At 35.1% G+C, this 27,952-nt stretch overlaps 2 protein-coding genes across 5 annotated transcripts in view; one reads left to right on the forward strand and one right to left on the reverse strand.

Moving 5' to 3' along the window:
• Positions 1–16,395, forward strand: part of cacna2d3 (calcium channel, voltage dependent, alpha2/delta subunit 3) — a 40,587-nt gene extending 24,192 nt beyond the window's left edge. For 2 of the 4 annotated variants that reach the window (XM_039674210.2, XM_039674212.2), the window contains 24 exons: positions 841–915; positions 1,685–1,765; positions 1,889–1,963; positions 4,444–4,527; positions 4,939–5,010; positions 5,176–5,237; positions 5,363–5,430; positions 6,450–6,495; positions 6,619–6,716; positions 7,103–7,196; positions 7,424–7,519; positions 7,651–7,772; positions 10,617–10,694; positions 10,817–10,878; positions 11,093–11,137; positions 11,461–11,523; positions 11,626–11,696; positions 12,633–12,708; positions 12,808–12,848; positions 12,938–12,993; positions 13,706–13,820; positions 14,783–14,895; positions 14,989–15,071; positions 15,705–16,395. In XM_039674210.2, the coding sequence (XP_039530144.2) occupies positions 841–915; positions 1,685–1,765; positions 1,889–1,963; positions 4,444–4,527; positions 4,939–5,010; positions 5,176–5,237; positions 5,363–5,430; positions 6,450–6,495; positions 6,619–6,716; positions 7,103–7,196; positions 7,424–7,519; positions 7,651–7,772; positions 10,617–10,694; positions 10,817–10,878; positions 11,093–11,137; positions 11,461–11,523; positions 11,626–11,696; positions 12,633–12,708; positions 12,808–12,848; positions 12,938–12,993; positions 13,706–13,820; positions 14,783–14,895; positions 14,989–15,071; positions 15,705–15,797 (1,869 nt within the window). In that variant the 3' untranslated portion in view covers positions 15,798–16,395. The remainder of the gene's footprint in view (positions 1–840; positions 916–1,684; positions 1,766–1,888; positions 1,964–4,443; positions 4,528–4,938; positions 5,011–5,175; positions 5,238–5,362; positions 5,431–6,449; positions 6,496–6,618; positions 6,717–7,102; positions 7,197–7,423; positions 7,520–7,650; positions 7,773–10,616; positions 10,695–10,816; positions 10,879–11,092; positions 11,138–11,460; positions 11,524–11,625; positions 11,697–12,632; positions 12,709–12,807; positions 12,849–12,937; positions 12,994–13,705; positions 13,821–14,782; positions 14,896–14,988; positions 15,072–15,704) is intronic. The other 2 variants (XM_039674211.2, XM_039674213.2) reach the window with 1 other exon arrangement.
• Positions 16,396–17,829: 1,434 nt separating this feature from the next.
• Positions 17,830–27,638, reverse strand: LOC120480351 (uncharacterized). The gene is made up of 19 exons (XM_089125344.1): positions 27,563–27,638; positions 25,445–25,741; positions 25,055–25,357; positions 23,685–23,984; positions 23,237–23,278; positions 22,524–22,565; positions 22,331–22,372; positions 22,186–22,230; positions 21,728–21,769; positions 21,536–21,577; positions 21,383–21,427; positions 21,042–21,092; positions 20,894–20,944; positions 20,166–20,243; positions 20,024–20,042; positions 19,690–19,741; positions 19,494–19,566; positions 18,254–18,303; positions 17,830–18,140 (listed from the first exon to the last, which is right to left on the reverse strand). The coding sequence occupies exons 1-19, from the start codon at positions 27,615–27,617 to the stop codon at positions 18,051–18,053; spliced, it is 1,719 nt and encodes a 572-aa protein (XP_088981470.1). The 5' UTR covers positions 27,618–27,638; the 3' UTR covers positions 17,830–18,050.
• Positions 27,639–27,952: the final 314 nt, after the last annotated feature.

A 27,952-nucleotide genomic window follows, 5' to 3' on the forward strand; every position in this document is an offset into this window, starting at 1 on the left:
CGCTTCTGACATATCTCTCAAAACTCATTTAAATAAGTCACATCAAAACATGTCACACCAGGTTTGATGTCATGGATTTGATTGGTTACAAGACACATGAGACCCAAACACGAGATTGACATTCCACGTCAACCATGTCAAACCCGACGAGACGTTTTGACACACATTTGAATGTACACAGATATGAAATATTTCAAGACATATGACAGAAGAGAATATTTTCAGTCAAAAAGTATTCAAATTTGACTTTTAATATAGCCGTATAGACCACTTTTATGATCCCTTAATGCTGTTTTTTTGCAATTTTGGAGCTCAAAAGTTAAAGTCCCCATTCGCTTTCATTAGTTTCATCGTTTGGAATGACATGAGGGTGAGAAAGTGAATTTATTATTTAATTAGTTTTCTTTTCTGTCTGTTTTCCTCTTTCACAAACAACTGCCTTCACGTGTCCTCTCAAGGGCCACTGTAAAACATGCATAATGGACACACACACATAAGGGTGAGGTGGGGGAATAGCAGACCTAGTTTCAGCCAGCTCATGCGTTAAATCATGTCAGCCCTCATCGTGCCCGCAGCTGAGCTTACAGTTCAGCTACAGAGATGAACCATCTTCACCAGATCACCCTTCACTTGTCTACACCTCGCACGGCCATTTATCAAAACGTTGGTTTGAATATTTCATGTCGCAGCAACTTCCTTGATCTGAAGGCCGGTAGGACAGCACAATGTGAGCTTATGAACCGGCCGTGGCGATCAATGTCCATTCAGAATCTTTATTGGATGCATTTTTCTCAGATGTTCATGTAATTTAAATCTGAAAGTCTTTTGTTGGTCTGTCAGCAGCTTGGGGAGACTAAAGGGCCAAACCCGATAACCACAGTGGCCATGCCTGTGTTTAGCACCAAGAACGAAACGGTAGGGAGAATGTCTGTGTGTTTATGTGTGATATCTGTTGATCTAGCACATGTTTTGAGTTCCAATATATACATATACATGTATGTATGTGTGTATAAAATGTATATATATAAATATAATAATATGTATACACACATATAAACAAGCTTTTATGTTAGATTCGATTAATCACGATAATAACAATTTTAATATATTAATATGAATACTAATTTTAATGATGATATTATTATTCATAATTATAATGATATTCATTGAGTAACTATCAATATTCATGGATATTCTAAAACATATTCTAAAGTTTCCATATGGAACTATTATAAAATGAAATTAAATTATAAATATAAAAATGTTTAATATTAATTGTATTCGTATATTATTATTAATCAATATTCATGTATATTCTAAAGTTTATATTCTAAATGTTTTCACAGGTGTGAATGAATCATTTCGCTTTGTGAACTGATTCAACTGATTCATTGAAAAGATCAGACTCAAAAGAATGATTCATTTTTCATACATATCTATTTGTTTAATCGAACTCGTTTGAACACAATTAATATTATGCTGTCACATTTACCGTGTGTTTTTATAGTTCGTACTCATTGAGCTTTGACATAATTAATATCCACTATACAACAGCTTCAGATAGTTTATTTTTTTCTTTAATTTAAACACACTTTACAAATGAATACCTATTAATATCGGTGAGAATGAGAAGTGAACAAATGCGTACAAAAATGTGTGTGAAAATAAAATTGTCTCTCTGCAGAAAAACCAAGGCATCCTGCTAGGCGTTGTGGGCACTGACATCCCCATTCAAGAGTTAATGAAAACCATCCCAAAACACAAGGTAGGATGTTACCACCAACAAATAGCCATGCATTCCAAAATCAATTTTAATCTGTTCAATCTTAAAGTGGGCTAAAGTGTGATAATGCTATCATTTTTTTAAATCTTATCTTCTTCTCTCCAGCTAGGAATACATGGATACGCATTTGCCATTACAAATAACGGATATATCCTGACACATCCCGACCTGAGGCCCCTGGTAAGGACTAATATGTTGTTCTGGGCCCATAAACAGTCTTATATTAGAACTATATTAGGAATATGATGCAATTACATCCATGCCCCCCAAAAAAAGCTGGCTCAGGTAAATTCTACCCACACATGCAGTGTGTGCTTGTGAGAGCGCTGGTGGGACGCTAAAGTGCATCATGGGAGATGTAGTTTTTGTAATCCCAACCCTTTTCCTCTGATATATTGCATGCAGGAATAAAAGCCCATTCATGTGCCTGCCAGGGCTGATCAGAGCACTGAGGTAACTCACCCTTCGCAGGGACACCCCTCACCCCGCTCTCAGTCACCATGCGTGACTGTGCGTCTCTGTGTGTCGTGAACGTGTTGGTGTTCTCGTCGTAGTGTGGCTCCAGTGATGCTGTGTATCAGTTTGTGTTTGCGTAGCGGTGGTGTGCATCAGTCAAGGCTTCTGAGTGTGTGTATTTACAGACCACACTGACTCTGTGTTGCTGAACAGGGACAGTGTTTACTGTTGTTGAATGTGGTAAATGCTAAAATGAGTATTATTAGTAAGTAGCATTGGTTTACTATGAACTGGACTGGAGTCAAGTGTGCACACAAAGTAACATTCGTATGATTTTTTTGTTTTTTTTTTTGTTGCCATTTTAAGGCTCTGTTCCAAGCCCTAGTTAGCTAAAAATCTAGGCAACATGTTTAGACATTAAAGGCAACCTCTCACCTTTGGAAGCAAATTTATGCTGGATTTTAATATTAAAATTGGACATTATATAAATGTACAGTTCATGTGAATCCCAGGTTGCATTGCAAAAAGGGATTTCTTACATAAATGTAAAAAAAAGTATAGAAAATAGCTAGTATTGTTATTGTTAGCGTATACTAAAACTGTTAAAATAAAGTTTAAAAAAATTGAGATAAAGATTAAATTCAACAAAATGTAAATATTTTATTTCAATAAATTGTAAGGCAAAATTTGTGTCTTCAAAAAAGATCAAATAGGTTAAGTACTAAAATTACTAAAATGAAAACTGAAATAAATAAATAAACTATTTTTAAAAATGCTAAACTAATAAAAAAATATAGCTGCGAGCAGCAATTAAGGGGCCAAGCACAAAAAAAGACATGATGAGTCATGCATGCATTGCTGGCAGCATCAGAAAAACTGCAACATGAGTAATTAAAGACATTTTTAGATTATTTTAGGCAAAACTGCTGAAAAATCATAAATACAACCACTAGACTCATGGAGATACAGCCTCGCATCCTTTTTGACGAGTTCTTCGTCAAATTCAAATGCAAGTTATTTTTTTTTTTTAAAGCTTTTAATAACTTTTTGCCAGCATTTTCTGAGAGTGATGTGAGCTAATTTTGGAGAAAATCAAACAAACAATCTAAGACGAGTTCAAGCGTAGGTTTTTCAGAAAATTTAAAAATGTTTCTAGCCTTTATGTTTCAAAAGTTCTTAGAATAAACATGAGTGCAAATTTGGACAGTTGGTGGCGTCTCAGAGATTGAGTTTGAGATTACAAAATGACTGGTTAATGTTCAGATTGTCATTTATCTGTGTGCAAAATTTCACAAATTTTTACCGTCCGGTTGCCAGAGACTCGAGCGAAAGAATAATAATTATTGGAAAACTTACAGATACAATATAAGTGCATTCACACCTAACAAAATTAATCAAACTTAAACCAAAATTAAAATAAAAATGAAGATATTAAAAAATGAAAGCTTATTCAAAATATAAATAATACGAAAATAATGTTTAAGTGAAGCATTCTGAAAACTCTGGTTCTGCTTGTCTTAAAACAAGTTTGGCAACTCAGTAGGGATTGGAACAGTGCCATTGACTGACTAAAACCAATCTGAGCAAAAAGATTAAACAGATTATTATGACACAGATCTCTATAAGCCTCAAATTGGCTGATCTGATCGTGTGTAAACAAAACTCATTTCCTTACACCACAGTTTCTCAATCCTCCTCCTGGACTCCCTCAGCACTGCACATGTTGGATGTTTCACTTTTGTAAAGGTGCTATACGCAATTTTTTGAAATACCACACATAAAATGTCCCGAATACTGTCAGATATCACTAAAATAGCACCATACTCTGTAAAAAGTAAATGAAAGAGTCAAGAAAGAGATCCATGCTTTTCCAATCAGAAATGTTTTGTGCCTGTCTAAATTTACTATGTCTGGGATTGCTTTGAACCTTTTAGAGAGAGACTGTGTTATTGAAGTTTACAAAATGGTGAAACTGAGCAAATTGTTTACAGCACCTTTACCACTCTTATCTGATTAGACGCCATAAATGCGCAGTGGGAAAGTCATGGAGTAGGAGTGAAAAACGCTAGACTAATGGCCTCTTTCACCATGTACTGTACGTTTCTGTCTTCATTATGTTACTAATCATGTCATCCAGTTCCTAACTGTAACTGCACTGCCGTCCTCTAAAGCACTTCCTGTCCTCTGTGTGTCTCTTCCTGCAGTACCAGGAGGGCCAGAAGAGGAAGAAACCCAGTTACAGCAGCGTAGACCTGTCCGAGGTGGAATGGGAGGACACGGAGGATGTTGTATGGATTAGTTTCTGTGTTCTTACACAATGAGTGCAGACAATGCAATACACTTACTGTACACAAGGCCCGTTCACACCAAGAGCAAAGTTTTTATAATTCATCAGCTGGAAAAAAAAAAGTTCTGAAAGCGATTCCAATGATATTATTTCTCTTTGTCATTATTGTTATAGTTGTGGTGTGGCTTCTGCTATATCTTTATCATTATTGTTACCATTCTTGGTGGGATTGGGCCTTTAGACCAGCAACATACTTCATACAAATATACACAGATGCATTGCAGTTGCTCAGACCTGTTATACATTAGGTTCACGTACTTGGATGAAGCGTTTTGCATCTTAGAAGTGTTGACATAGACTATTAAAATTAATAAGTGCTGCTTCAATGCTTCATAAATGTGTTTATTTGTAGTTGCGCACAGCAATGGTGAACAGGCGAACTGGCACTTTTTCAATGGAAGTAAAAAGAACAGTGGACAAAGGGGTAATGTTTTATAATTGAATACACACACTTTTACTATTCCTGATATATGATGTTAGTGACATATTATTAAGAAAACATTAGTTTAATAGCAAAATATCAAAAATGCTCCTCTCGTGAGTGCTTGCATAACTTCATAATCTTATCTTTAAATCTGTTCCCTACCAGAAACGTGTTTTGACGATGCACAATGATTATTACTACACTGATATTAAAGGAACTCCATTTAGGTAGGTCATGTAAATGTTTTGTTTGCATAAAAAATTATTACATTTGAACAAATGTTGATTGAAAGGATGTGACATTGTGATGATAAAAATATGACTTTTGAAAATGTGTTTTCTGTGTTTTGTAGTGTGGGTGTGGTGCTCTCGAGAGGGCATGGGAAATACTTCTTCAAGGGAAATGTTTCACTAGAAGCTGGTGAGGATTTGATCTATTTGCAATACTTTGTTTTTATGGTTAAAATAAATTTATCAAATTAATTAAATTAATTATGGTTAAAATAAGTTTATTAAATTAATATATAAACTTATATATGTATATTCTTGTCTTAGCTTTGGAACACATATCTTTATTCATTTTCTTTCTATGAATTACTTCATTAATTTTCAGTCCTATTAAAGGTCTGATATTTTGGAGTTTGTTTCACCATTGTTATACTATATGTTGATTTTTCATTTTTCTATGTGGGAATTTGAAATATATGTAACCCATAGAAATGTTAAAAATCCATAATACATTTTTGTGTGGACCATTTGCATATTTTTATGTACAATTTAGGAACAATTCAAATACTTTTGTCTTTTATTGGTGTATTTGTAGAGTATTGCTCAGTGTTATTTTCCTTTCATTAGATACTATTTTAGTTTTCATTAATATTTTGAATGAGTTTTTCTTTTTATCTGTCCAGTTTTCCTTTTAATTTTTAATTAAAAAGTTTAGTTATTTTGTTGTATGTTTTTTTTACATTTTTATTAGTTGTTTGTTTTTTTTTAATTCGTCTGTGTAGTGTTTGTTAATTATTATTTCAGTTTTAGTTATTTTAGTACATTAAAGACTAAATTAAAATAATAAATATCGCCTTAGGAACTAGCTGAAATAAAACAAGTTACATTTTTTATATATTTTATTGTATTTAAAGTAACGATTTTTTTAAGGTTTTGGTTTTAATTTTAGCTCACTATAATATAATTAGTTCACTATAATAACCCTGATTTGCTGAATCATTTATTCTTTTTATATAATGTCTTATGAACCATTTATTATCTATATAACCCTTTATACACAACCAGAATAAATCTCTCAGATTTGATTTAAGAGTCCAGTGAATAATAAATAATTTTTCCATACCTCTTTCTCTGTTTTATCTATAAGTATCCAGGAGTGTTCCTGATACCACTAGTTCATCAATATCCAATCCACACTTCTTCTTTTTTTAGGTCTACATGATCTGGAGCAACCAGATGTTGCCCTTGCTGATGAATGGTAAAGACTTCTATTGACACTCAATGTATAACACTCTATTAATGTTATTAATGACATCAATAGAGTGTTTCAAATATTAAAAAACTATCAAAGTATCAAATATTGTGCTTTTTTTTGTTTCAGGACGTACTGTAATACAGATGAGCATCATGATCATCGTCACCTGACTCAAGTTCAGGCCATCAAACTGTACATGACCAGCCGTAGACCACACCTCAAATGTGAGCAGCATTAATAGACGATTCCTAACGTCAGCATGAAATCAAAACTGACCCTGCTTACTTTCTTAACGTGCCCTGGTCTAATTGTGATCGATTCATCAGTGCATGTTGTTCAAAGGGAAAATGTTTGTCTTCATAATCTTTCATCAAGTGGTTCTGCTTCTGAAACGATTTTACTTTCAGCTCAGTTTTCAGTTAAATGAGCTCCATTGATTGGTGTTCTGTATAAACTTCTGTGGAGTCGTCATTCTGCAGTGTATGCAGTAGCAGATTCTCCTGCAATGTGTTTGCCACATTCTTCTAGATCTTACACCTTGCTGACAAAATTAATTGTTTAAACACTCTCCGCATTAAAGTTGGGGAAAATGTCCTCTCTTGTGTTGTAGGTGACAGAGAGCTGATTCAGCAGGTTCTGTTTGATGCTGTGGTAACCGCTCCCTTAGAAGCGTACTGGACTGGACTGGCCCTCAATAAGTCTGAGTGAGTTTGGACTTTTATTTTTTACTCGTTCTATTTACTGAATTAATTTTAAGAGTCATATTTCATACATAAACGTAAGCGTACGTTTGTCTCTTAAATCTAAAAAGGTTGTTTTTGTAGTTTATACTGTAGTTCTTGGTAAATGGTGTTGGTTGACTGGGTAGGAAAGCTTTGTTCATGTTAGGTAGTCTTGTCTAAAACTGTTTTATGTTTGTTTTTATCAACAGAAATTCTGATAAAGGGGTTGAGATCGCTTTCCTCGGCACCCGCACTGGTCTTTCCAGAACCAACCTGTTTGTTGTTCCCGAACAGCTGACCAATCAGTGAGTCAATCAGTGAACACCTAATGACCGATTCTAAACTCAATACACTGACTAGCCAATTAAAAAGCCTCCATAAGTGTAAATGACGAATGATGAAGTAAAATATCCTCTATGGTTGAACGTGTTTTCAGAGATTTCCTCACCGCTGAAGACAGAGAGGGTGTCTTTAATGCAGATCACTTTCCTCTGTGGTATAAAAGAGCCGCAGAGCAGGTGCCTGGCACATTTGTGTACTCCATTCCCTTCAGTTCAGGTATGATGCTCATGTACATAACACACATACAAAGTTTTCATGTCATGCAACATACGGATTTAAGTTGTTTGATGACTCTGCTGCGTCATGCAGGAAAAGAGCAGTTAATGAGGATTAAAATTTGTTCAAATTTAGCTAACATTAATTTCATTATAATTACATATCAATGTGTGATTTTGTCCATTGCTTAGTCATGTTTTCAAGAAAATTAAGAAAAATAATCAATAAAAAATTATGTTTGGTTGTATGTGTGTATATATATATATATATATATATATATATATATAGTATTGTTCTGAATATAAGACATATATGCAGGGACTAGACTTTCATATGTCAATAATACAATTTCAACAATTGGTAGCGTCAAATACGTGTCTACCCCCCAGGACTGAAGTGACCCGCCGTAGTTTACAGTGCCAGGGGACCGTATGATAGCGAGTGACCGTCCAGAACAGAGCGGTTAAAAAGTCGGGCAAGTGAACCAGTAACTGAGGAGAGGTTATGATGCAAACCTTACGCACATGGTGATAAACACTGCAGTCATCTAACAACTGTCAAGCAGCCAAGAAATACGATGTGTCAGAGTGTAGTGTTAGAAGACAGTCTTAAGAATGCTAACAGTCAAAGAAAGCTTGCCACGGGCCTAAAAGCGACTACTTTCGAAGACATTGACAGGAAAGCGTGTCAGTACATAGCCAAGAAAAAAAAAGTCCATAACCAAAGCTGGATGCACTGAATATCACCAAAAAGCTGAACATACCCACCAGCAAGTTCAAAGCCAGCCTTGGCTGTTGCAGATGAATGATGTGGCAGAACAAGTGCTTGCCCTCCGACAGGGAGAAACTGCTGTCTTTTTAGCGCTTTTAAAGAAACAACACTCATATCCCCTGAATCAGTAATGGCGATCAAACTCCTGTGTTTTTGACATGCTAACAACTGTCACTGTACATAAAAAAGTGAGAAATCTGTCATTGTGAAGAAGAGCCTCGTGACTCATGTTAGCGGGTCTCGTTGACGGGACCAAACTTCCCCCTGTACGTGATTTTAAAACATAAGATGGTACCCAAGGAGACAATACCAGCTGGTATTATTGTTCATGCTCAGGAGAAGAGCTGGGTGAAGTCTGCGCTTGTGGTGGTGGACTGGCATAAAGTGGTGTTTTGGATGCTTTCTGTGGACACGTGACTGCGCCTGTCAAAACTCAACTGTGGGCAATGAACTGTGGCGAGGGGAGGGGGTTGACAAGTTAGCTACAGGTGTTGGATGTAGTGGTAAACAAGCCATTCAAAGATAAACCGTGCAAGAGATAAACAGAGAGGCTGCTGTTTGGCAATCACACACTCACACCATCTGGAAAGATTCAGACGCCTGCGGTGAGTCTGCTCTGTGATGGGATCCTCCAGGCATGGGCTGCATGCCCTCGGAGAGCATCATCAGCGGTTTCAAAACATGCGGTACCTCAAATTCTTTAGATGGGTTCGAGGATGACCTTCTGTGGGAGGAGCTGGTGGAGCCAGAGCAGAAGATTGATGATAGTGAGGAATAGACTAATGACACATCAATGACATCAGTTGTCTTATATTTGGAATAATGCGGCATAGACAATTAACATTTATGTAATTTTAATATATTATTTGTATATTTCTTTAGATTTAAATATTAAATATGGTACAGATACTCACCCATTCCTTCACCGCACATATTTAGCAGATCATACGGCTGATTAGTTTTGCAAAGATCCTCATTCAAATCTAACATATTTCAGGTGGATCTTCAAAATTACAGTTTTATGGTAAAACTGCCATTATGTCCGTTTAATGAAAGCTGGATACTGTTGATGTAATAGCGCATCAGTGCGGTTTGTTTCTCTAGCTGCACTGTACTGCTTTCCTCACGCAGACTGTCTGCTTATCTCTCTTTCCTTCGCCTGTAATTAATGTGCCCTACTTTTATGTTCACGCAATGTGTGTGCGTGACAGATCAGGATCATTACATCCCACTCAACAGCTCTTGGGCTCCTTATCATACAGACAACACTGATCTTCCAACTCACTCTGATCAAACACTCGCTCTCATTTGCCTGTACCACTACAAATGAGCTCTGTTTTATCATCTAACTGAGTTTTTGTTTCAACCCATGCTGCTTTTGATCTGAATATGCAAAGGAAGGAGTCGCTTTCAATAGATTTATGCATATAAATATTTATGTAAATAAATGCTGCCCTCTAGTGGTTTTGACATGTCTTTCAGAGCAATGCATAGAGCTTCAGGATCGGATATCCCAGCACGTTTTATTGAATAAACATGACCAGAATGTCCAAACAAAACATTCAACATTGGAATTTTATTTTGAAGCAGTATTGTCGTATTTTCCTGTACTTTCTGTAGTTTTGTTCGTATTTTGAATATTGGGGAGGTCATCTGATCTGTCTATGTGATCTGCCTAGTGAATTTGAACTTAATAGTACATTTTTGGACAAGCAACCTTTGACGTCAGCAATAATAGATATATGTGGTGAGCAGGGCGAGGTCGAGGGCCGTGGGAGAATGGCGCCAGGCAGGTGTCGCTCGTTAGTAATCGGCCTCACGCCGTCCTCCCAAGGCCCTCGACCTCGTCCTGCTCGCCACAATACGGAAACAAGTTTTTAAGCCTGATGATTTTGTTTTTGTAATTACATATGATTATATGGTTAGTTGAAGTTTATTATTTGCATTTAGCATTGCTTTTCCCCTTGTTTGGGTCATAAACCAGCTATTAATAACCATTTCTTTAGTTGATTCTTCCAGATTTCATAAATACTATGTAAATACTTTGTTTTATTTGTTAAATTTCTTTTGAAGGGGGTGAAAATAAGAGTGTGGTTTTGGCAAGCACTGCTATCCAACTTCTTGATGACAGAAAGTCTCCTATTGTGGCAGGTACATGTTTTCATATTTCAAAGCAATATGATTATATTATAATATATTGTTTTTTAAACGTATTGTTGACTAAAATGCAACCGAGCACTGCTAAACATCATTATATTAAATGTGTTTTTAAGCTGTGGGAATACAAATGAAGCTGGAATTCTTTCAGAGGAAATTTTGGACGGCCAGTCGGCAGGTATTAAGCACAGAAATATATGCTCATGAAAATATATATTTATCAGACCAGACCTTATTATCTGCTGCATAACAGCTCTGTTTATGAGAAATGATGTACAAGAGACCATGCTAGATAAACCAATGTAACTCTAAAGCAAGTACTGTATCTGTATGTAAATAGCATTAATGTATATTTTTGCTTCATGTCTTTGCCATTGTATCTGTTCACGCAGTGTAATGCTCTGGATGGCAAATGTACCATCAGCTGTGATAATGAGGTAAATGTGACTCTTTCTCCCCCTTTGGCCATATTTTCAATGATGGCACTCATAAAATGGCCTGTTTTACATACTCATTATACAAAAGGCATTTCTGGAACATGACAGACTTACTAAATCAGTCTGCTTTTATGATATATGACACATGACAATGCCTTATAGCATTTCACATTTTAAATTCTATGTTTTTTTATTAATAGCTTTGGTATAAAAAGCTATAAAATGCATATTATGTTACTGTCTCGTTGCATTTGGACTGAAAATACATTTCAAAATGTAACTGAAAATACGTTCATCAGAATATTCTACTTTTCTCATATTAGGACATTAAATGCTATCTCATAGACAACAATGGCTTTATCCTGGTCTCTGAAGACACTTCTCAGGTATTGCATATGGATACTTGTATCACAAGAGCTGCACATAAAACCATTCGGTATCAATGTTGTTATGCAATGGAGACTAACTGTCCATAATGTTTCCCACAGACAAACCTCTTCTTCGGAGCAGTGGAGGGAGCTGTCATGAACAAATTGCTTCTGATGGGCTCATTTAAAAAGTGAGAGACGACAACACACACACACACACAATAGTACACAAATATACACTGTTCATATTTTAACCTTGATATACTAATTAATCTGTTAAATTAATTAACTTGCACAGACAGGCTTCAAGTTTTTTTTTTCACTGTACATCCATAAACACTCTTATTTGCATATTTATGAGGTTAAATAGACTTGTTGGACAAGTACATGCAACGAGTATGCAACCTGTTTTAATCAACCATAAAAAATATTCATATTTATGATCTCTTTATCAATCCAGAACACTTTAAAAAGTCTTTTTTGTTGTTAAAATATCTAAACATCCTTAAAACAAGATAAATTGACTTGTTTTAAGAGAATACGTCCTGATTTTCTCTCTAAATTGAGTTATATTTAGATCAAAAAGCAAGCTTAAAGAGTTCTGTGATGTTTTACTTCATGAATATTTAATGAGGCCTGCATTGTTTAGCTTAAGATTGTCTGTCCTCATTCTTTATAATGTATACTTTTAGCACTGAAATATGGCGCCAAACTCAGTTTTACCTTAACGATGAATATGTAAAAATAATGTCAAACATACTCTAGTAACACTCTTAAATACTTTAACATTACAGACATTGCACAGCTAAACACCCACCTGTCTCAAGGAATATAAGAGAAATATAGAAATATAAGAAATATAAGAGAAAAGAATGAGGGAACATGCAACTATCACCGATGCTCAGAGCTGACTAAATAAACATAAAAGCTTTCCTTATTCACAAAATGGAGTACTGCATGCAAACTAAAAGATACTGTATATAAACAGTCCTGTCTTTACAACAAGCATAATAGGTCCTTTTTAAACATTTTAAACAACTCTGGGTGGCTTTAACCTGGGATTAAATAAGAAATAAACCCAGGGTTGAGTTTAGTAGTAAATCTGCTTCTGCTTTTGTCCCTGCTAGGATTAATTTGTACGACTATCAGGCTCTCTGTAAAGAGTTCGCAGGCAGCAGTGACAGTGCACGCACTTTACTGGATGTGAGTACGCTATCATCTGTGCTGTAGTGTTTGACTTCAATGCCTCTGGAATGGATTATATTTCCTGTCTCCATTGACATGCTGTGCTCTTCCTTTCAGCCGTTCACCACTGTGAAATGGCTCTTGACAGAACTTGTAATGTGAGATAAAAGCCTTTTGCTTTATAATTATTATTGTCAGCTTGGGTTCTTCAGTCTGTGTTTCTGAATGAGAATGTGTCTTATCACAGATTTCTGCTGGAGTTTAACCTGTATAGCTGGTGGAACTGGGACTCGACAGTCAAAGGTATCAGTCCATTTATGACATGTTAATGGGTTTACATGCTCCTGTGAGCATGCCCTTGTTATAATCTATTTCATCCTCGTGATATATAATAGATATTAAATTTGAATCAAATAAAGGACTAAAAAGACTATAAATCTCAATTAGGTCCATGGCATATTAATCACACGTAGCAGAAAATGTAGTTTATATTAAACTGTCATGTTGGCTATCATGACCATAATGCAAACCAAAAACAATATAATATATTAATAATGATATATTGTTTCAGTTGTAAATTATGGGAAGTATTTCATGATAGCTAAATCTAACTCATTTTCATTTTAAAAGATCATTTTGTCCATAGTTACTGTATTTTAGTTATACAATTTTTTTCTGCAGAAATATTAGGAGATAACTGATAGTGCACTGCAGGACTAACTTAACAGCAAACAATGAACCAGACTATTTAAATGTTGAGCGAGCAATCTCATTGGCTGCAGGATCAGCAGAGGTCAATCAGCTTGTGCCATGTGGTAATGATGTGTTTGTTTGCAGATTGCATGTAAATGATCTCTAGTTTCATGACTGAACTATATATATATATATATATATACTGTATATACATACACAATTGAGTGTGTTTATAGAGCATGATGATATACAGCGAGATGTGCATTAAAGTAGATGGTTGAGCTGAACTGAGTGTGATGAGTATTTTTTTTCATCTGTGCAGCCCAGAGAGCTCAGAGGACAATGATGGTGCCATGTGACACAGAATACCCAGCGTTTGTCTCTGAGCGCACCATCAAAGAGACCACAGGGAACATTGACTGTAATGGCTGTATTCGGTGAGAACATCTGTGTTTGTTTATGAGTGTGCATGCTTATTTAAAATGCACAGGATAAATGAGTGGGAAGTTGCATTGTTTAAAACACTAATGACTTTGAAATGATACTGATGTGAGTTGAAGTTGCAACACTAATGCATTTGAATGTTCTCATGACACATTGTGTTGTCTTTAAAGTGATATGGATTTTAAAAAGATACTATGCTAGCATTTGCTTTGTGAAAATGCACTTTTATATTTAACTAGCACCACTCACTTTTTGGGTTAAAGCGTTTTCAGCCAAACCACAGCTGAAGTGCCACAAAACCACACCTGCTTGCACTTTATAATATTGTAACTTAAAATGATAATATATGCATTTATATTATATATAACTTTCACAACATAGCATGATCTGAAAACATTAACAGAGCTGCGCTTCACCTTCTCACATCTTTATCTTTTAGTGCTATGTTGCTAATTGTCATGCAGACAGTAATGATTGTTATCAGAGATAAACTGAAATCCACTGTATTATGAAATTATCACATGCTTATTTATAAAGAATATCACAAAATATGTATTTTATTAAGATATTATTTAGATTAAAAATATAAAGATTCAATAAATATTGTATATTTAGAGTTATACTGTATATTTACAGATATTTAATTGAACAATTTAATTAAAGTCAGCATGAAACAGAGGTTGCAATAATCTTTTCTTCCCTTTTGTGATGTATATCAAAGGGAAAATGCTTCCCAACAGCGAAAAAAATGTTGGATGGGACTTATATAGTCATGTTTTAGTTTTTTTTGTGTACTTTTTAATTTTGATGTGCAGAAATATATTGTACATTTACATGTGGTTTCCAAACTTTAAAGAATAAAAATAGGACAGACCTGATTTGTCATCAGGTAAATAAGAAATAGCTTTAGAGTTACTGTGTGCTCACTTCTTATTTTCTGTGTTTTCCCACTCAGGACGTTTGTGATTCAGCAGATTCCCAGCAGTAACCTGTTCATGGTGGTTGTTGAGAATAAATGTGACTGTGGTTCCGCCCCTCCAGTTACCATGCAGCCCATTGAGATCATTTATATCCTTTCATAAACTAAAAAAATCTGCTTGTTTAGAATGTGGAGGATTAACATGAGTATTTGTATAAATATCAACCTTGACCTCTGAGCACATAATGAGTCTCTGAAGTGCGACAGACTGAAGTTTCAAAAGGATCGCAGACGGCCAAAGTCATGTCATCCATTTCATCCAGAGGTACAGAGAGAGTGTTTTTGGTTGTGTGTATTAAATATAATAACCATATCATAGATGTACTTCATCATCACCATCATTTTATTTCAAATATATCATAAATAAAAGTAGACCTAGTTGGGCTGCCCCTTAATACAGTAGTAGACCAAAAGTTCCAAAAAGTAAACCAAAAAAAAATCTCCACAGGAAGTGGTGAAGACAGATCATTAACATGGCTGGTCCATGTGCTAATTATCTCAGGCAGAAAATCTAAAGTGTGGGATCATTTCTTGAGGGTAATGTTTGACCCCAAATAGGTGATGTGCAAACTTTCGCCTATCATTCATCGACCTTAAACATGGCGTATCATTTGAAAGATTTAAGTTGTAGCCTAACGTTAGTAGTAGCCTAAGTATTAGCCTAACGTTGGCCGTTAACCTACTGTAGATAAATGTATGTCTACATTTATATTATTCATAAAACAGTAGGCGAAAAATACATGGATGGGTAGTGTATTTTTTTTTCATAAGATAACAAATAAAACATGTTTTTCTTTAAACAAGGTTGATTTCATGCAAACTTATAGCTTCAACAGGAGCAAAAACATTTGTTTTTCTCTATGCATTTGCTAACCATAACTATATATTCTCTCAACAGGAGAACGCCATGGAATGTGGATCAGCAAATTCTTTGAGTATTCCAGTGGTGGCTATTTTATTCCCAGTTTTGTCATTCCTGGTCAGCAGGTGACCTCTGACCCCTGCCTTGACCCATTAGGCTTACTATACACTCCAATCAGAGCCTTGCTTCCGCCGAACATGAAGTCTCAGTCCACAGAGACAAAATCATCTTTGTGATGTCTGGATTACTGAAGATAGATGATATTTATTGCCGTCAAAGACAGTGTTAGAATGTGCTGAGTGTTTTATTCTTACATATGGAGCAGTGTGAACATACCTGGATATGAGTGGCCGTCACAGCTAACCGCAGTCCATGTAGCTGTTCTTCAAGGTTCTTTCATACACTTCAACTGTAGGATTAATCTGATGTTAAGCACAGACAAAACTGAGCAGAAATGTTGTTTATATAATTATTATTTGCCTGCTTCTCTGATTTATTCGGCATTTAATTTGAAGTCTTAAGATGCATGACGTAACAAAATAGGAATATTTCACAGTGCTGTTTGTAAGAATAGCAGACATTGTCATCCAAAGATGAGATGTGGATTCTTCACAAACTTTATAAGTTTTGCCTGCCTAAAAAAGTACTTGGGAAATAACTTTTAATTGCCTAATCCCTTTACATCAAAGGAAAGCCATGTTATGTAAATAAAAACATATTTTCCATCAGTTTTCTATCATTTATTTCAATTCTCTGAATGCACTATTTGACGATGTCATTGGTCACGGCTTCACATGCATTAATTTTACGCCTTAAACCAGCAGTGGGTGTGATATGTTCCCATATTTCTATAATAGTTCCACAGATTTTGCCTTGGCTTTGCTGATCAATATATTTATTGAATAGCTATACAGTAGCCAACATATTGTATCACTATTTCTGTATATATATATATATATATATATATATATATATATATATATAACATTTTATATATATATAAATCTCTTTAGAGGTGCAACAAGTGAAGAAAAGCATAATAGAGATGTTTCCACCTGGGAGGATGTGTAGAATTTGTAGCTGTTTTCAGAGTTTTACCAGTAGAGGTCGCCACTGAACCAGCAAAGACAATACAGCATAACATGACATATCATAAACGCTCTACTTTATTAATGTTCCACAAATACTACTGATAACCACAATTATATTACAATGAATCAGAATCAGAGCGGCCTGTCCATAAGCCAATACAATATGTTTAAATGGTGCACAAGGTCATGCACACAAATACACTAAAACAATGCAATAAATATTTACTAAATAACTTAACACAACACAATGCAACACAAAAACATCTTAAATGTACATTATTCATAGCAAAATTAATAAGCAAATCTATATAAAATAAAACACAGGCCTAATCGTAAGAGATGTCACTCAGGGACTTGTCCTTTTACTGTTTTTCACCATAAATACATAAAATTCATGATAATCTATGATAATTCATTGTTTTTACATCCAAAGGGTCAAGGGTCTTTTACAGTTAAAGGGTCAAGATGGCATGATAAGATTACATTAAATTAGATTTTTGTTTCATAGCCTAAACGTATTCAGTATATATATATATAAAAAAAAAAATTAATTCAATCTAATTATGATATTGTGTGATCGGTTTACATAATCGGACCAGGCCCCGCCCACTGGCGCTAACTCTCTCAGCTGACACCTGTCGTCACGAGACACTAACGACGACGCTCTCGTCGTGTCAAAGCAAATGGAAGCCATTTTACAACAGCTCACGCTGTCTACAGTAAATAGAGACAATATACAGATAGTTTACCCTTTACATTTAGGATGTAGCCTACTTCATGCGCTACTGACAAGGACGAGTAAAAGAACATTGCTTGGAAACTTTAAACAGCATTTTCGTTTCTGTACAGACTTCAGAAGGACACCTTTCACAGGAACAAATGGATGGTTTATTTTTGGCGCCCTGGATCAGGTCGAAGAATTATGTTTGTTCGGAGCATTTTACTGCGTTTTTTAAAAACGAAGGCACCGACTGGAGAGTCAGCACTAAAACTTTTGCTGAAATATGAACTATCAACTGTATTGGATGCGACTGTAAAAAAAGATTGATGACACCGGATTGGACCTGACAGCAAACTGTAAGTAAACAATTTGTTCTGTATATTGATACATTTTTTCAGTGAAAGGATGTTAGCTAGCGGTGACAGGTTACTGACAAGCCTTAAAGAGCCACCAATTAAAAATAGATCAGACAGGGATTGTAAAAAAATTGTAATAATATTTTTAATATTCTGCAATTAAAGATAACACTTTATAATGGATATAATACTTAAATGGTACAACAGAGGCTCATCAGAGATTCACCAAACTGTAAACTTGATCTCCTCCTGCCTTTGAGTGAACTGGTTTGTCAGGAATCACGGAGTACAGGTGGTAAACATTCTTAAGGAATAAAACAGAAAAAATAGATGATGTCTTAAATGTCTTGGCATTCAGTTCATGAGGGACGTTTCATTCGATTATGTGGGTTTGGTGTGTGACGTGTTCACACATACCTCATTTTCTGTTGCATTTTCCTCTTTCTGTTGTTTATTGACTAAAACACCTGTAACGCAATCAATGTAGAAGAATCAAATCACTTGGTGACCTTCAAAAATAAGCTCTTTGTCATAAAACTTGAATATATTTTAAGCTTTGACACTTAAATTGCACATGCAGCAGAATGATCGCTTCTCAGACTTGTTCTGTGCAACAGTGTTGTGATGAATTTAATATTTGTCCCACTTCTGTATGAGCTCATTGTGATTGAGTGGGTGTAACGGAGGCCAGCTAGTAGTTGCTGTGCGAGTAAACCTCACTCCCCTGATCTCAATAGGCGCTCTAGAGACAGATGCTAGAGGCTGCAGTCTTTAGCCTCCTTGTTAGAGTGCCTGACTATCATGCCGGAGACCCGGGTTCGAGTGGGACCCAGGTGTAGGGGTTACATGGGCCAAGTTTCTCAATGCTAATGTGAGCATCAAAAATGCTGAATACTTCATACAAAAGTCCTACTGGCAGCATAATACAGCGTTTTTAGTTGTTTTCTCGGATCTGTGTGACTGTGAACCGGGATCTTTTTGACATTGTTGTCATCTCTACTCGAAAAACACAAAGAAAAAACTTTTTTGTTTTTAGCACATTGTTGTATTTGTAAGCTAATTGTATGCACCCTCTGCAAGGGAATATGTTATTTAAATTAAGACTGAAACAGAGTTATAGAAGCTCGATAGCCCTTTAATGCTGATTTTACTGTATAGGCAGTGTGCAAAAATAGCTTATTTTGTGTTCAAAACAGCAGGAAAAGTGAGTAAATTATTTTAATTTTGTCATGAAACTCTTCTTTTAAACTGCAGTCCTCACCTTTTTTGTGTTCAAAATGTACAAAATTTATATAAGTGATCATCATGAATCAATTTTCTAAACCGTGATTTTGTCTTATCCTGAATCGCTACGGTACACCTATAGTGAGTGTTTGTTACTATTTTAGACTGGTATGCGTCTTACCGCTGTGGAGTAGGCCAGACCTGCGTGACTCATCATAGACATTAAACTGAGAGAAGTATCTCCAGCTAATGTTCCTCCACAAGACGCATGCGGTTCTGTTTATTAACCACTAGAACTGCAGCTTTGAGAAAAGACGTGGCTAATAATGCTGAAGACTTGAAAGAGGAAATGGTACTAGTTTCTGAGAAGTGTGGTCACTGTATCGTGTTTTTGTTTAACTGATATCATTTACTGAAAATGATGTTCTCTCACCTACAGAGATGGGCTGAGATGTAGCTGGTACAGACGTGATAAGAGAATATGTCTCTGCAGGTCCAGAACAACTCTAAAAAACAATGAATAATTAATGAATAATATAGCTGTCCCTTTCAGCCATTCTTACTCATTATTGTATTATAAATAGTTATTGCCTTGTGATTTTAAAGGTAGTAATTTCACAGATACTCACCAAACCAATTCCTTGATTGGGTACATCTGATGTTATTGAGCTCGTTTTATTGCTAAGAATCAAATATTGATCTTTACGGCATCTTTTCATACATTAATCAGATAAGGTGCTAAACATTTACACTCATACTGTAGTTCCTACAGTTTACAAAAATTTACAACAGGACATTGTATCACAGACTACTGAGAATGATTTCATGCAATGCAGAAGTACAGTAGTCTATATTAAACAATCATGTCAATTTATATATAAAAAGAATGTTTAACCTTCATAACCACCAACAAGCTCTTTGTCATACTTCAGTCTACTGAGTTGATTGCATGAAACAACTTACCGATGTCTTCTTTTGTTACCTACAAGACAATGAATGAGCATAGCATGTTCTGTTTTAGCTTGCATGATAAATTCTATAGTGAATAACATATAACCCAGTACATACAGAACAAACAAAGAACACATTTGAAATATTTACTTACATGCAAACCAGCATGAGTAGATGAGTGCAGAACAAATGACACCAACACCAGTGGAAACCAGAACTATAATCCATAAGCCTGTGTCAAAACAAAACCAACCCAACACTTTGATACATTATGGTAACATTTAATTTAGTTGTTTTATATATGTCAGTCTTCCTGACGAAAGATTGAGAAAATGTATATAGATTTAACTTTTGTTGTGTGCATGTAAATGATTTACAGAGATTAGAAAGAGAACATCTAATTCATGCAACAGTTAAATCAAATAAATAAAAATGGAAGCACAACAGGAAAAGGAAAAAAAACTTTGTTTTGTAGATGCTGTGGTGTGATTGGACAGTCAGTTTGATCTGTTGAAGTGTGAACATTAGGAGGATCTGCATCAGAAAAGACCTCAAATGAATTCAGATTTGACCAAAGCATGATGATTATACACAGCAGTGTTAAGGCCAATTCACACCGCACAGAAAGACCAACAATCACCAGATTAAAGACTTCACTTCTCAGACATTTCATTATACGACAAACACTCAACATGTTAAATCGGCAAAAACAAGAGCTGACCAATGGCAGACGCAACAGGCGCCAACAGGAGTAACACGCTGAGCCAACAAAACCCAACAAAGTGCCTGTTGCCATTTTGTTGGCGTTTGTCAGTGCAGTGTGAATGGGCCTTTACAGTGTTTAATGAAGTCACAAAAAACTACTGATATTTAGTAAGTTACCAGTTCTGGTGGATGTTGGGGTTTCAGTAGTAGATATAGCAGCTATTATTGCTGAAAATACATTGCAAAATAATTAGTATAATAAACACACTATGAAAAAATTGCAATTTTTGGTACGTATTTTTATTTAACACTAAACTTTACTTGCCTGTTTTTGTGTCCATCGGTGAAGCTCTTTGAGTGGACGTTTTTGTGAAAACTGCAGTAAGAAAATTATAGGGTGAATCTAAAATTAATTAAAAAAATTAAGTTATAGATGTAAATATGATAAACAAACAATTGGAATGTGAAAGACCAATCCAAAATGAACTCAAATGTTTTTGAATGAAATTATGATGCTATGATGAGGCAGAGTAGAGGTTACCATGGAAACTAAAAAAAAAAAAACAATGCGTGCCACAAAATAAATGTATTCGCCTATTGAATTATATATTTTTTAATTCAACAGGCCTTGTGATTTTACCAGTGAGGAAGAGTGGATGAACTTACGTGTGGTTTTCTTTGTTTCACTCTTTGGCAGTTTTGACTTGGAAACTAAGTACAAATATAAAAATAAATTACCAATTGCAGGGAGAATCACCTTTGAATCACATTTTCAATTTTAATTCAGAATAACCAGAAAAGGTGTTATCAGTTACTCACAAGCTGTACTGTACATTTTAGAAGTGGACGTTAAAGGAAAAGCTGTTAAAAAAAACATTTTTAAATTCGCAGTGATGTATAATAAAATGTTCAACCACAACAGAAAATAATGAGCCTGAAAGAACAATTGCCACATCATTCAAAGTGGAATAAGAAAGATGTCTTTTTGATTTTACAAACTCAGTTACTCACAGGTTTTCATGGTTGTTGTAACATGTGCAGCTGGCGTTGAAACTGTAAAGACAGTTTACCAGTATTGCAGGGAGCAATTGCAGTATTTAATTTTAAAGCAAATGTCAATACAGTCTGTTGTCAAAGGTACAGAGCCTACAAATACAACTTTTTTTCCACATTATTCCATATGATGTAATTTCGGCCTTACTGTATATCCAATAAGGATAATACAGAACCAAAGAACCAGCACTGTAACATTTAAGAGGAAGACCAATCCAAAATGAACTCAAATGTTTTTGAATGAAATTATGATGCTACAGAAGAGAGTGTTCAGCTCATAAGCAATACAGTCTCATCTTGAGTCATGTGACTTCCCATTAGCTTACTAATTAGGCTTCTAGGTAACATTTTTCTGTTAACAGGCAATGCAAGCCACAAAATGTAGATGCATTAGCCTATTGAACTATGTAACTTACGTGTGGTTTTCTTTGTTTCACTGTTTGGCAGTTTTGACTTGGAAACTAAGTACAAATATAAACAATAAATTAAAGGAGAATCACCTTTGAATCACCTTCAATTTTAATTCAGAATGACCAGAAAAAGGTGTTATCAGTAACTTACCAGTTGTGCTGTACGTTTCATAAGTGGACATTAACGGTAAAGCTGTTTAAAAAAAACATTGTTAAATTCGCAGTGATATATAATAAAACGTTCAACCGCAACAGAAAATAATGAGCCTGAAAGAACAATTGCCACATCATTCAAAGTGGAATAAGAAAGATGTCTTTTTGATTTTACAAACTCAGTTACTCACAGGTTTTCATGGTTGTTGTAACATGTGCAGCTGGCGTCGAAACTGTAAAGACAGTTTACCAGTATTACAGGGAGCAATTGCAGTATTTAATTTTAAAGCAAATGTCAATACAGTCTGTTGTCAAAGGTACAGAGCCTTACAACTTTTTTCCACATTATTCCATATGATGTAATTTCGGCCTTACTGTATATCCAATAAGGATAATACAGAACCAAAGAACCAGCACTGTAACATTTAAGTGGAAGACCAATCCAAAATGAACTCAAATGTTTCTGAATGAAATTATGATGCTACAGAAGAGAGTGTTCAGCTCATAAGCAATACAGTCTCATCTTGAGTCATGTGACTTCCCATTAGCTTACTAATTTGGCATCTAAGTACTAGGTAACTTATGACACTCTTCTGTTAACAGGCAGAGTCAATGCGAGCCACAAAATGTAGATGCATTAGCCTATTGAACTAATGTTTGGCGAATGCAATTCATAAAAAGTAAAACATTAAGAAAAGCAGTGTGATCATAGTTAAGTTGAGACCTTTTATCCTGCTCAGTGTTTGGAAACTTTACATGTGTAGGGTTGAGCCTTGGTTGAGTAAATAGATCCCACATATATATATGTTTTTTAATTCAACATAAGGCTTAGTGGTTTTACCAGTGAGGAAGAGTGGATGAACTTACGTGTGAACTTTTTGATTTTACAAACTCAGTTACTCACAGGTTTTCATGGTTGTTGTAACATGTGCAGCTGGCGTTGAAACTGCAAAGACAGTTTACAGTATTACAGGGAGCAATTGCAGTATTTAACTGTAAAGCAAATGTCAGTACAGTCTGTTGTTAAAGGTACAGACAGAGCCTACAATGTTTTTCCCACATTATTACGTATGATGTAATTCTGGCCTTATATCCAATAAGGATAATACAGAACCAAAGAACCAGCACTGAAACTTTTAAGAATGAGACAATGAGTTTGTACAGTTGTATATAAATTCGTGTCAATTTTGTTTTCAATAATCCTGATGTACAGAGAAACATTACATATACTGTATCATAGATTCATAAAGTAAATCTCAGTGGATAGATGCATGTAAAGGACTTTGTGTTTGTTTTTTGACATAAATAACTTTTTAAACAGATTTTCAATACATAAATATCTCAAGACTTACTCTGGATTGATATTGTCACTGGATCGGAGTGAGGAGATGGCATGAGAACTTGTGACTTGTTCACAGTGTAGAAGCAGGTTATTCTCACAGATGAACTCTGACCTTCTGACCAAATACTGATCTGAGATCCAGTGAGTGAGAGCTGACATGATGAACTCGCTTTTGAGAAACTTTCTCTTCCATTGATGTTAAAGACACACATCTTCATCTTCAGATATTCAGTATTCTCACAGCTCAGCTGAACTGTGTCTGTTTCCTCAATAACTGAAGCAGACGCTGCTAACTTGGCCTGAGGAAGACCTAATGAAAAAGAAAGGAAAATGTACATCTTTGTACAAATGTACAAATGTATTCATCTTTAGATTAGAAGAAGATGCAAAAACTGAAAGAAAAAAAAACTGTTCTTAACTTAAACTATTTTTAACATTTTAAAACTGCTCAAATGCAGTTCTCTAATGACATCATCCTTCAGGAAGTTACATCATTTTGAAGGGAAAACTACAGCACAAACAATAGGATTGGCATTTGACTTATTTTCTGTGATGGTTTGTGGTAGTAGCTGGTTCGACAAAATACAAAAATGGGTAATATTTTATTTTGATGGTTCCTTTTGCATGAGAATATCAACAATTTATTTGGTTTCTTTGCAAGTGTAATCATAATTAATCCAGTCACAATGTCAAAATGTCATATGATGATCTTAACCAAAGCATATTTCTTAAAGATACTTCAACACAAGTGTATTAATTTGTGTATTATTATAAGAAGTGCTGCAGAACAGGAATGGCCCGTAAAGAAACGTTTAAAATATTAAATGCTTGCAATTAAATGCTTGCAATTAACTAGAATTGAAAAACCAGAATTGCTTGCCGTTTCTCCTCTCCCCATCATGATATTAGATGTGCAGAAACCAGCTTTTTTCAGACATTGTCTAGCTCTCTGACATGATCATCTGAAGCGACTCTTCCTTCCTGCCTAAATATATCAGATAGTTCACTTGCTGAGGTCACACTGGTTAAGCGTTAGACGAATCTACAAGTTATTCAGTGTAAACAGATTTCACTATCACTAGATCACTATCACTGTCTCACAGTACTATCCCACAACTGCTAGAATTAGCTTCAGTGTGTTGTTTCTGCCTTCATGGACATGATCAATACATGAAGTGTATTTGACCTTTCAGTCTTGTTTTATACAGCCTGTTGAAGGGTCCTTATAAAAATAGTATCCATCAAGAAGTGCTCTAGATGTAATACACAGTATCATTCAACTTTTCTAATTTTTATTTGTTGTAAATACTGACTTTTTCTAGGTGTCTCTGATGAAAAGTGCTCATATATTAATAAATTATTACAGTAAAAAGTCCTCACCTCTGATGGTGCGTGTGTCGCTGCGCGGTGATCTGATCTCAGTTTCAGTGTTGATGATGTAATAATCACAGCTCAGATATCTGCTGTTCTCTGATCGTGTGAAGAGTTCACTCTGAGTTAAATAAAACATACAATGATGATATTCTCCAGACGAACTCTTCTGAGAGACTCGTGTGTGCAGAAGAACATCCCCAGTGTAGAGACTACAGGTGAAAGCAGCTCTGACTGACAGTGGTATATCACAGGCTATGTTGATCTGGACATCATTGTCACTGACACTGATGAAGGGTTTCTGAAGTGAACCTGTTTAAATCAGATAATTCATAATTTAAAAAAAACAAAACATTGCTATAGCAGTTTCCAGACTAGAAGAGCAGTGAAATCTCTCACCTAGAACCGTCACTGTGGCCGCAGGAGAATAAGATGATGGTTTATCAATCCTGTTCTCAGGTATTATGTAGAAGCAGTAAATGTCGACTGATGCTGGTGATTTTACATCTGCCCATCTGAGCACTTCAACACCAGTGAGCTCCAGTTCACATGATGGAATGACTTTAATATTCTTCTGTTCACTGTTTATGTAGAAATGACACTGTTTCACTGTAACATCTGCTGGCGTCTCACAGGTCAACTTCACTGATCTGGACTCGCTTAGCACATCTGGAGATACTTTTACAGCAGGAGATTCTGAAATAACAAAAACAGATTAATCTCGATACATTACATCTTCTGACTGACCACTTTTCCATGCATACTTTTCTAATTATGGTCCATGTTTGGGTGAAACTTTGAAACATTTAAATTCATAAATGTCCTTTCAGCAGCACCCAACTACACAATTAATGGAAAATGGCAGCCCATGAAGGTATTTCCTTAATTTAAAGTCATACAGTCAATAATTGTATCCCTTAAAACTCATTTTTGATAATCAAAATGAAAATTTCTTCAACCCTTAACTCAAGCCTCCACTCAATCACACCAGCTCAGACTACCTCAACTCTGCCAACCTAAACGCGGCACAATAGCAAGTGGAAATATTGGTTTAATAGGCTATATATTGGTTTTAGCCATATTTGTTTGAAACAGACACTTCAGAAGAAGAATTTACAGGGTTGTCTACAAGACAATGAATCAGAATGGTAATGCATTTTATTTATTGCTCACAATGTTGGAAATATGGCAAGCTATTTAAATCCCTATAGTAAAAAAAAAAACGTGTTCCAAAATGTAAAATAGATTTATTCATACAAAGTATACTACAAATTCATTAACATATTTACTGACATATCGCTTGAGACTTGCTGATAAAAATATTTTGAATAAACTTTATTTGGAGTGTTTTTTTTACAATGCACATTTCTTAATAATAAGCCTAAAATGTGTTGTAATATCATTATTAGTAAGGCATTTGAAGTGTACCTAAAGTACATTTGCAATAGTTCCATTTTAGCACAATCCAATATATCTTTAGATGAACCTCAGTTCTATTTCAGGATAACTGAAGTGCATTAAGTACAGAATTAGTTGTACCAATTTAGCAGACTTTAACTATACCAACTTAGTATACCAAAAGTTGAATTGCATGGTGCAGCAGCGTACTATATTAAGAAGAACATAAATATGTAAATGTATTTGTACTTGGCATAAAATAAGTGTATTTCAAATACTTTTTTATATACAGTATATATATATATATTTTTTTTTTTTCGCTATATGATTAGCCTTTGGATAATCATAAATGCTATTTAACAGCTAATAATGTGATGCTAAATTTCTGCTTACTGCATTAAAAAGCCTACAGAGCATGATAGAAATGATAAAGCCCCGCACTGCACATTGACAGGATTCATTACATTTGTTACGGTAGGACACTGGTGGTTTCTAACCGCGTATTTGAGACTGTCTTTGAAACTCCAGCTTTAAGCAGGAAATACATATAGCAATGGTGTTGACTGATGAAAAATATGTTGACTGATAAAAATATATTGCAATGGTGTTGACTGATGAATTTGCTCATGGTTTGGCTTTGGGTATATTAAAAACACCATATAGACCACATTAAAAACTTTATTTTCCTCAAAGGGTTTTTTTTAAGTCCATTTTAATTTCCTTTTAATGTTTGGCACAAAAAAAAGACGAAAAGAAAGTATTTTTCTCATGCACTTCAAAAATGATTCTTCGTTTGATTCTGTTAGCTTTTATCAGCATATACTGTAGCTCCCAGAGTAACTTTTTTATATGTGCAGATGTAAATTAATTCTCTTGTACACCAAATGAGGTGTTTACAAGACTCTATAATTAATAGATTAATTAGGTTATTGCAATCATTTTCATGAATTTTAGCTAAAGTAAATCCGCTTCATAGGTTCATGTGTCTGCGGTGTTCTACTAAAAGACCAATGGATCACACATGCTTAACTTCTGTACTTTAGACAAATGTTTTTTTTTTTTCACTACAAATGTGGACATTCAGTGTTGAATTAACATTAAACGACAAAGAACACTTACTGTAAGACTGAACCTCTATTAGAAGCTGAAAAGCAATGAAGATGAACAACTCCATTACAGCAAGAGTGAGAAAAGAGACGAGACTCGCACAATAGTTGAATTAGGAAGTAACACATTAGACCACAGGAAACCATATAATGCAGCCAGCTATGAAGATGAACGTACATCATGAGACCACGTGTTCATTTTCACTGTAACAAAGGGCAGTTGTACCAGCATAATTTACGTGTGGGACATGATGTCCCCACCACATTTTGAAACACCTCGCTACATGGATGTACCTAATACCATTTCCAGTTGATTAGCAAACCTGTATGAATATCTTTCTTCTGCTGAACACAAAAGATAATATTTTGGGGGATATATTAATTGAATAGCTGTACAATAGCC

Source organism: Pimephales promelas, chromosome 21 (genome assembly GCF_988280905.1).
Source record: "Pimephales promelas chromosome 21, fPimPro1.hap1.1, whole genome shotgun sequence".
Classification (NCBI taxonomy): domain Eukaryota; kingdom Metazoa; phylum Chordata; class Actinopteri; order Cypriniformes; family Leuciscidae; genus Pimephales; species Pimephales promelas.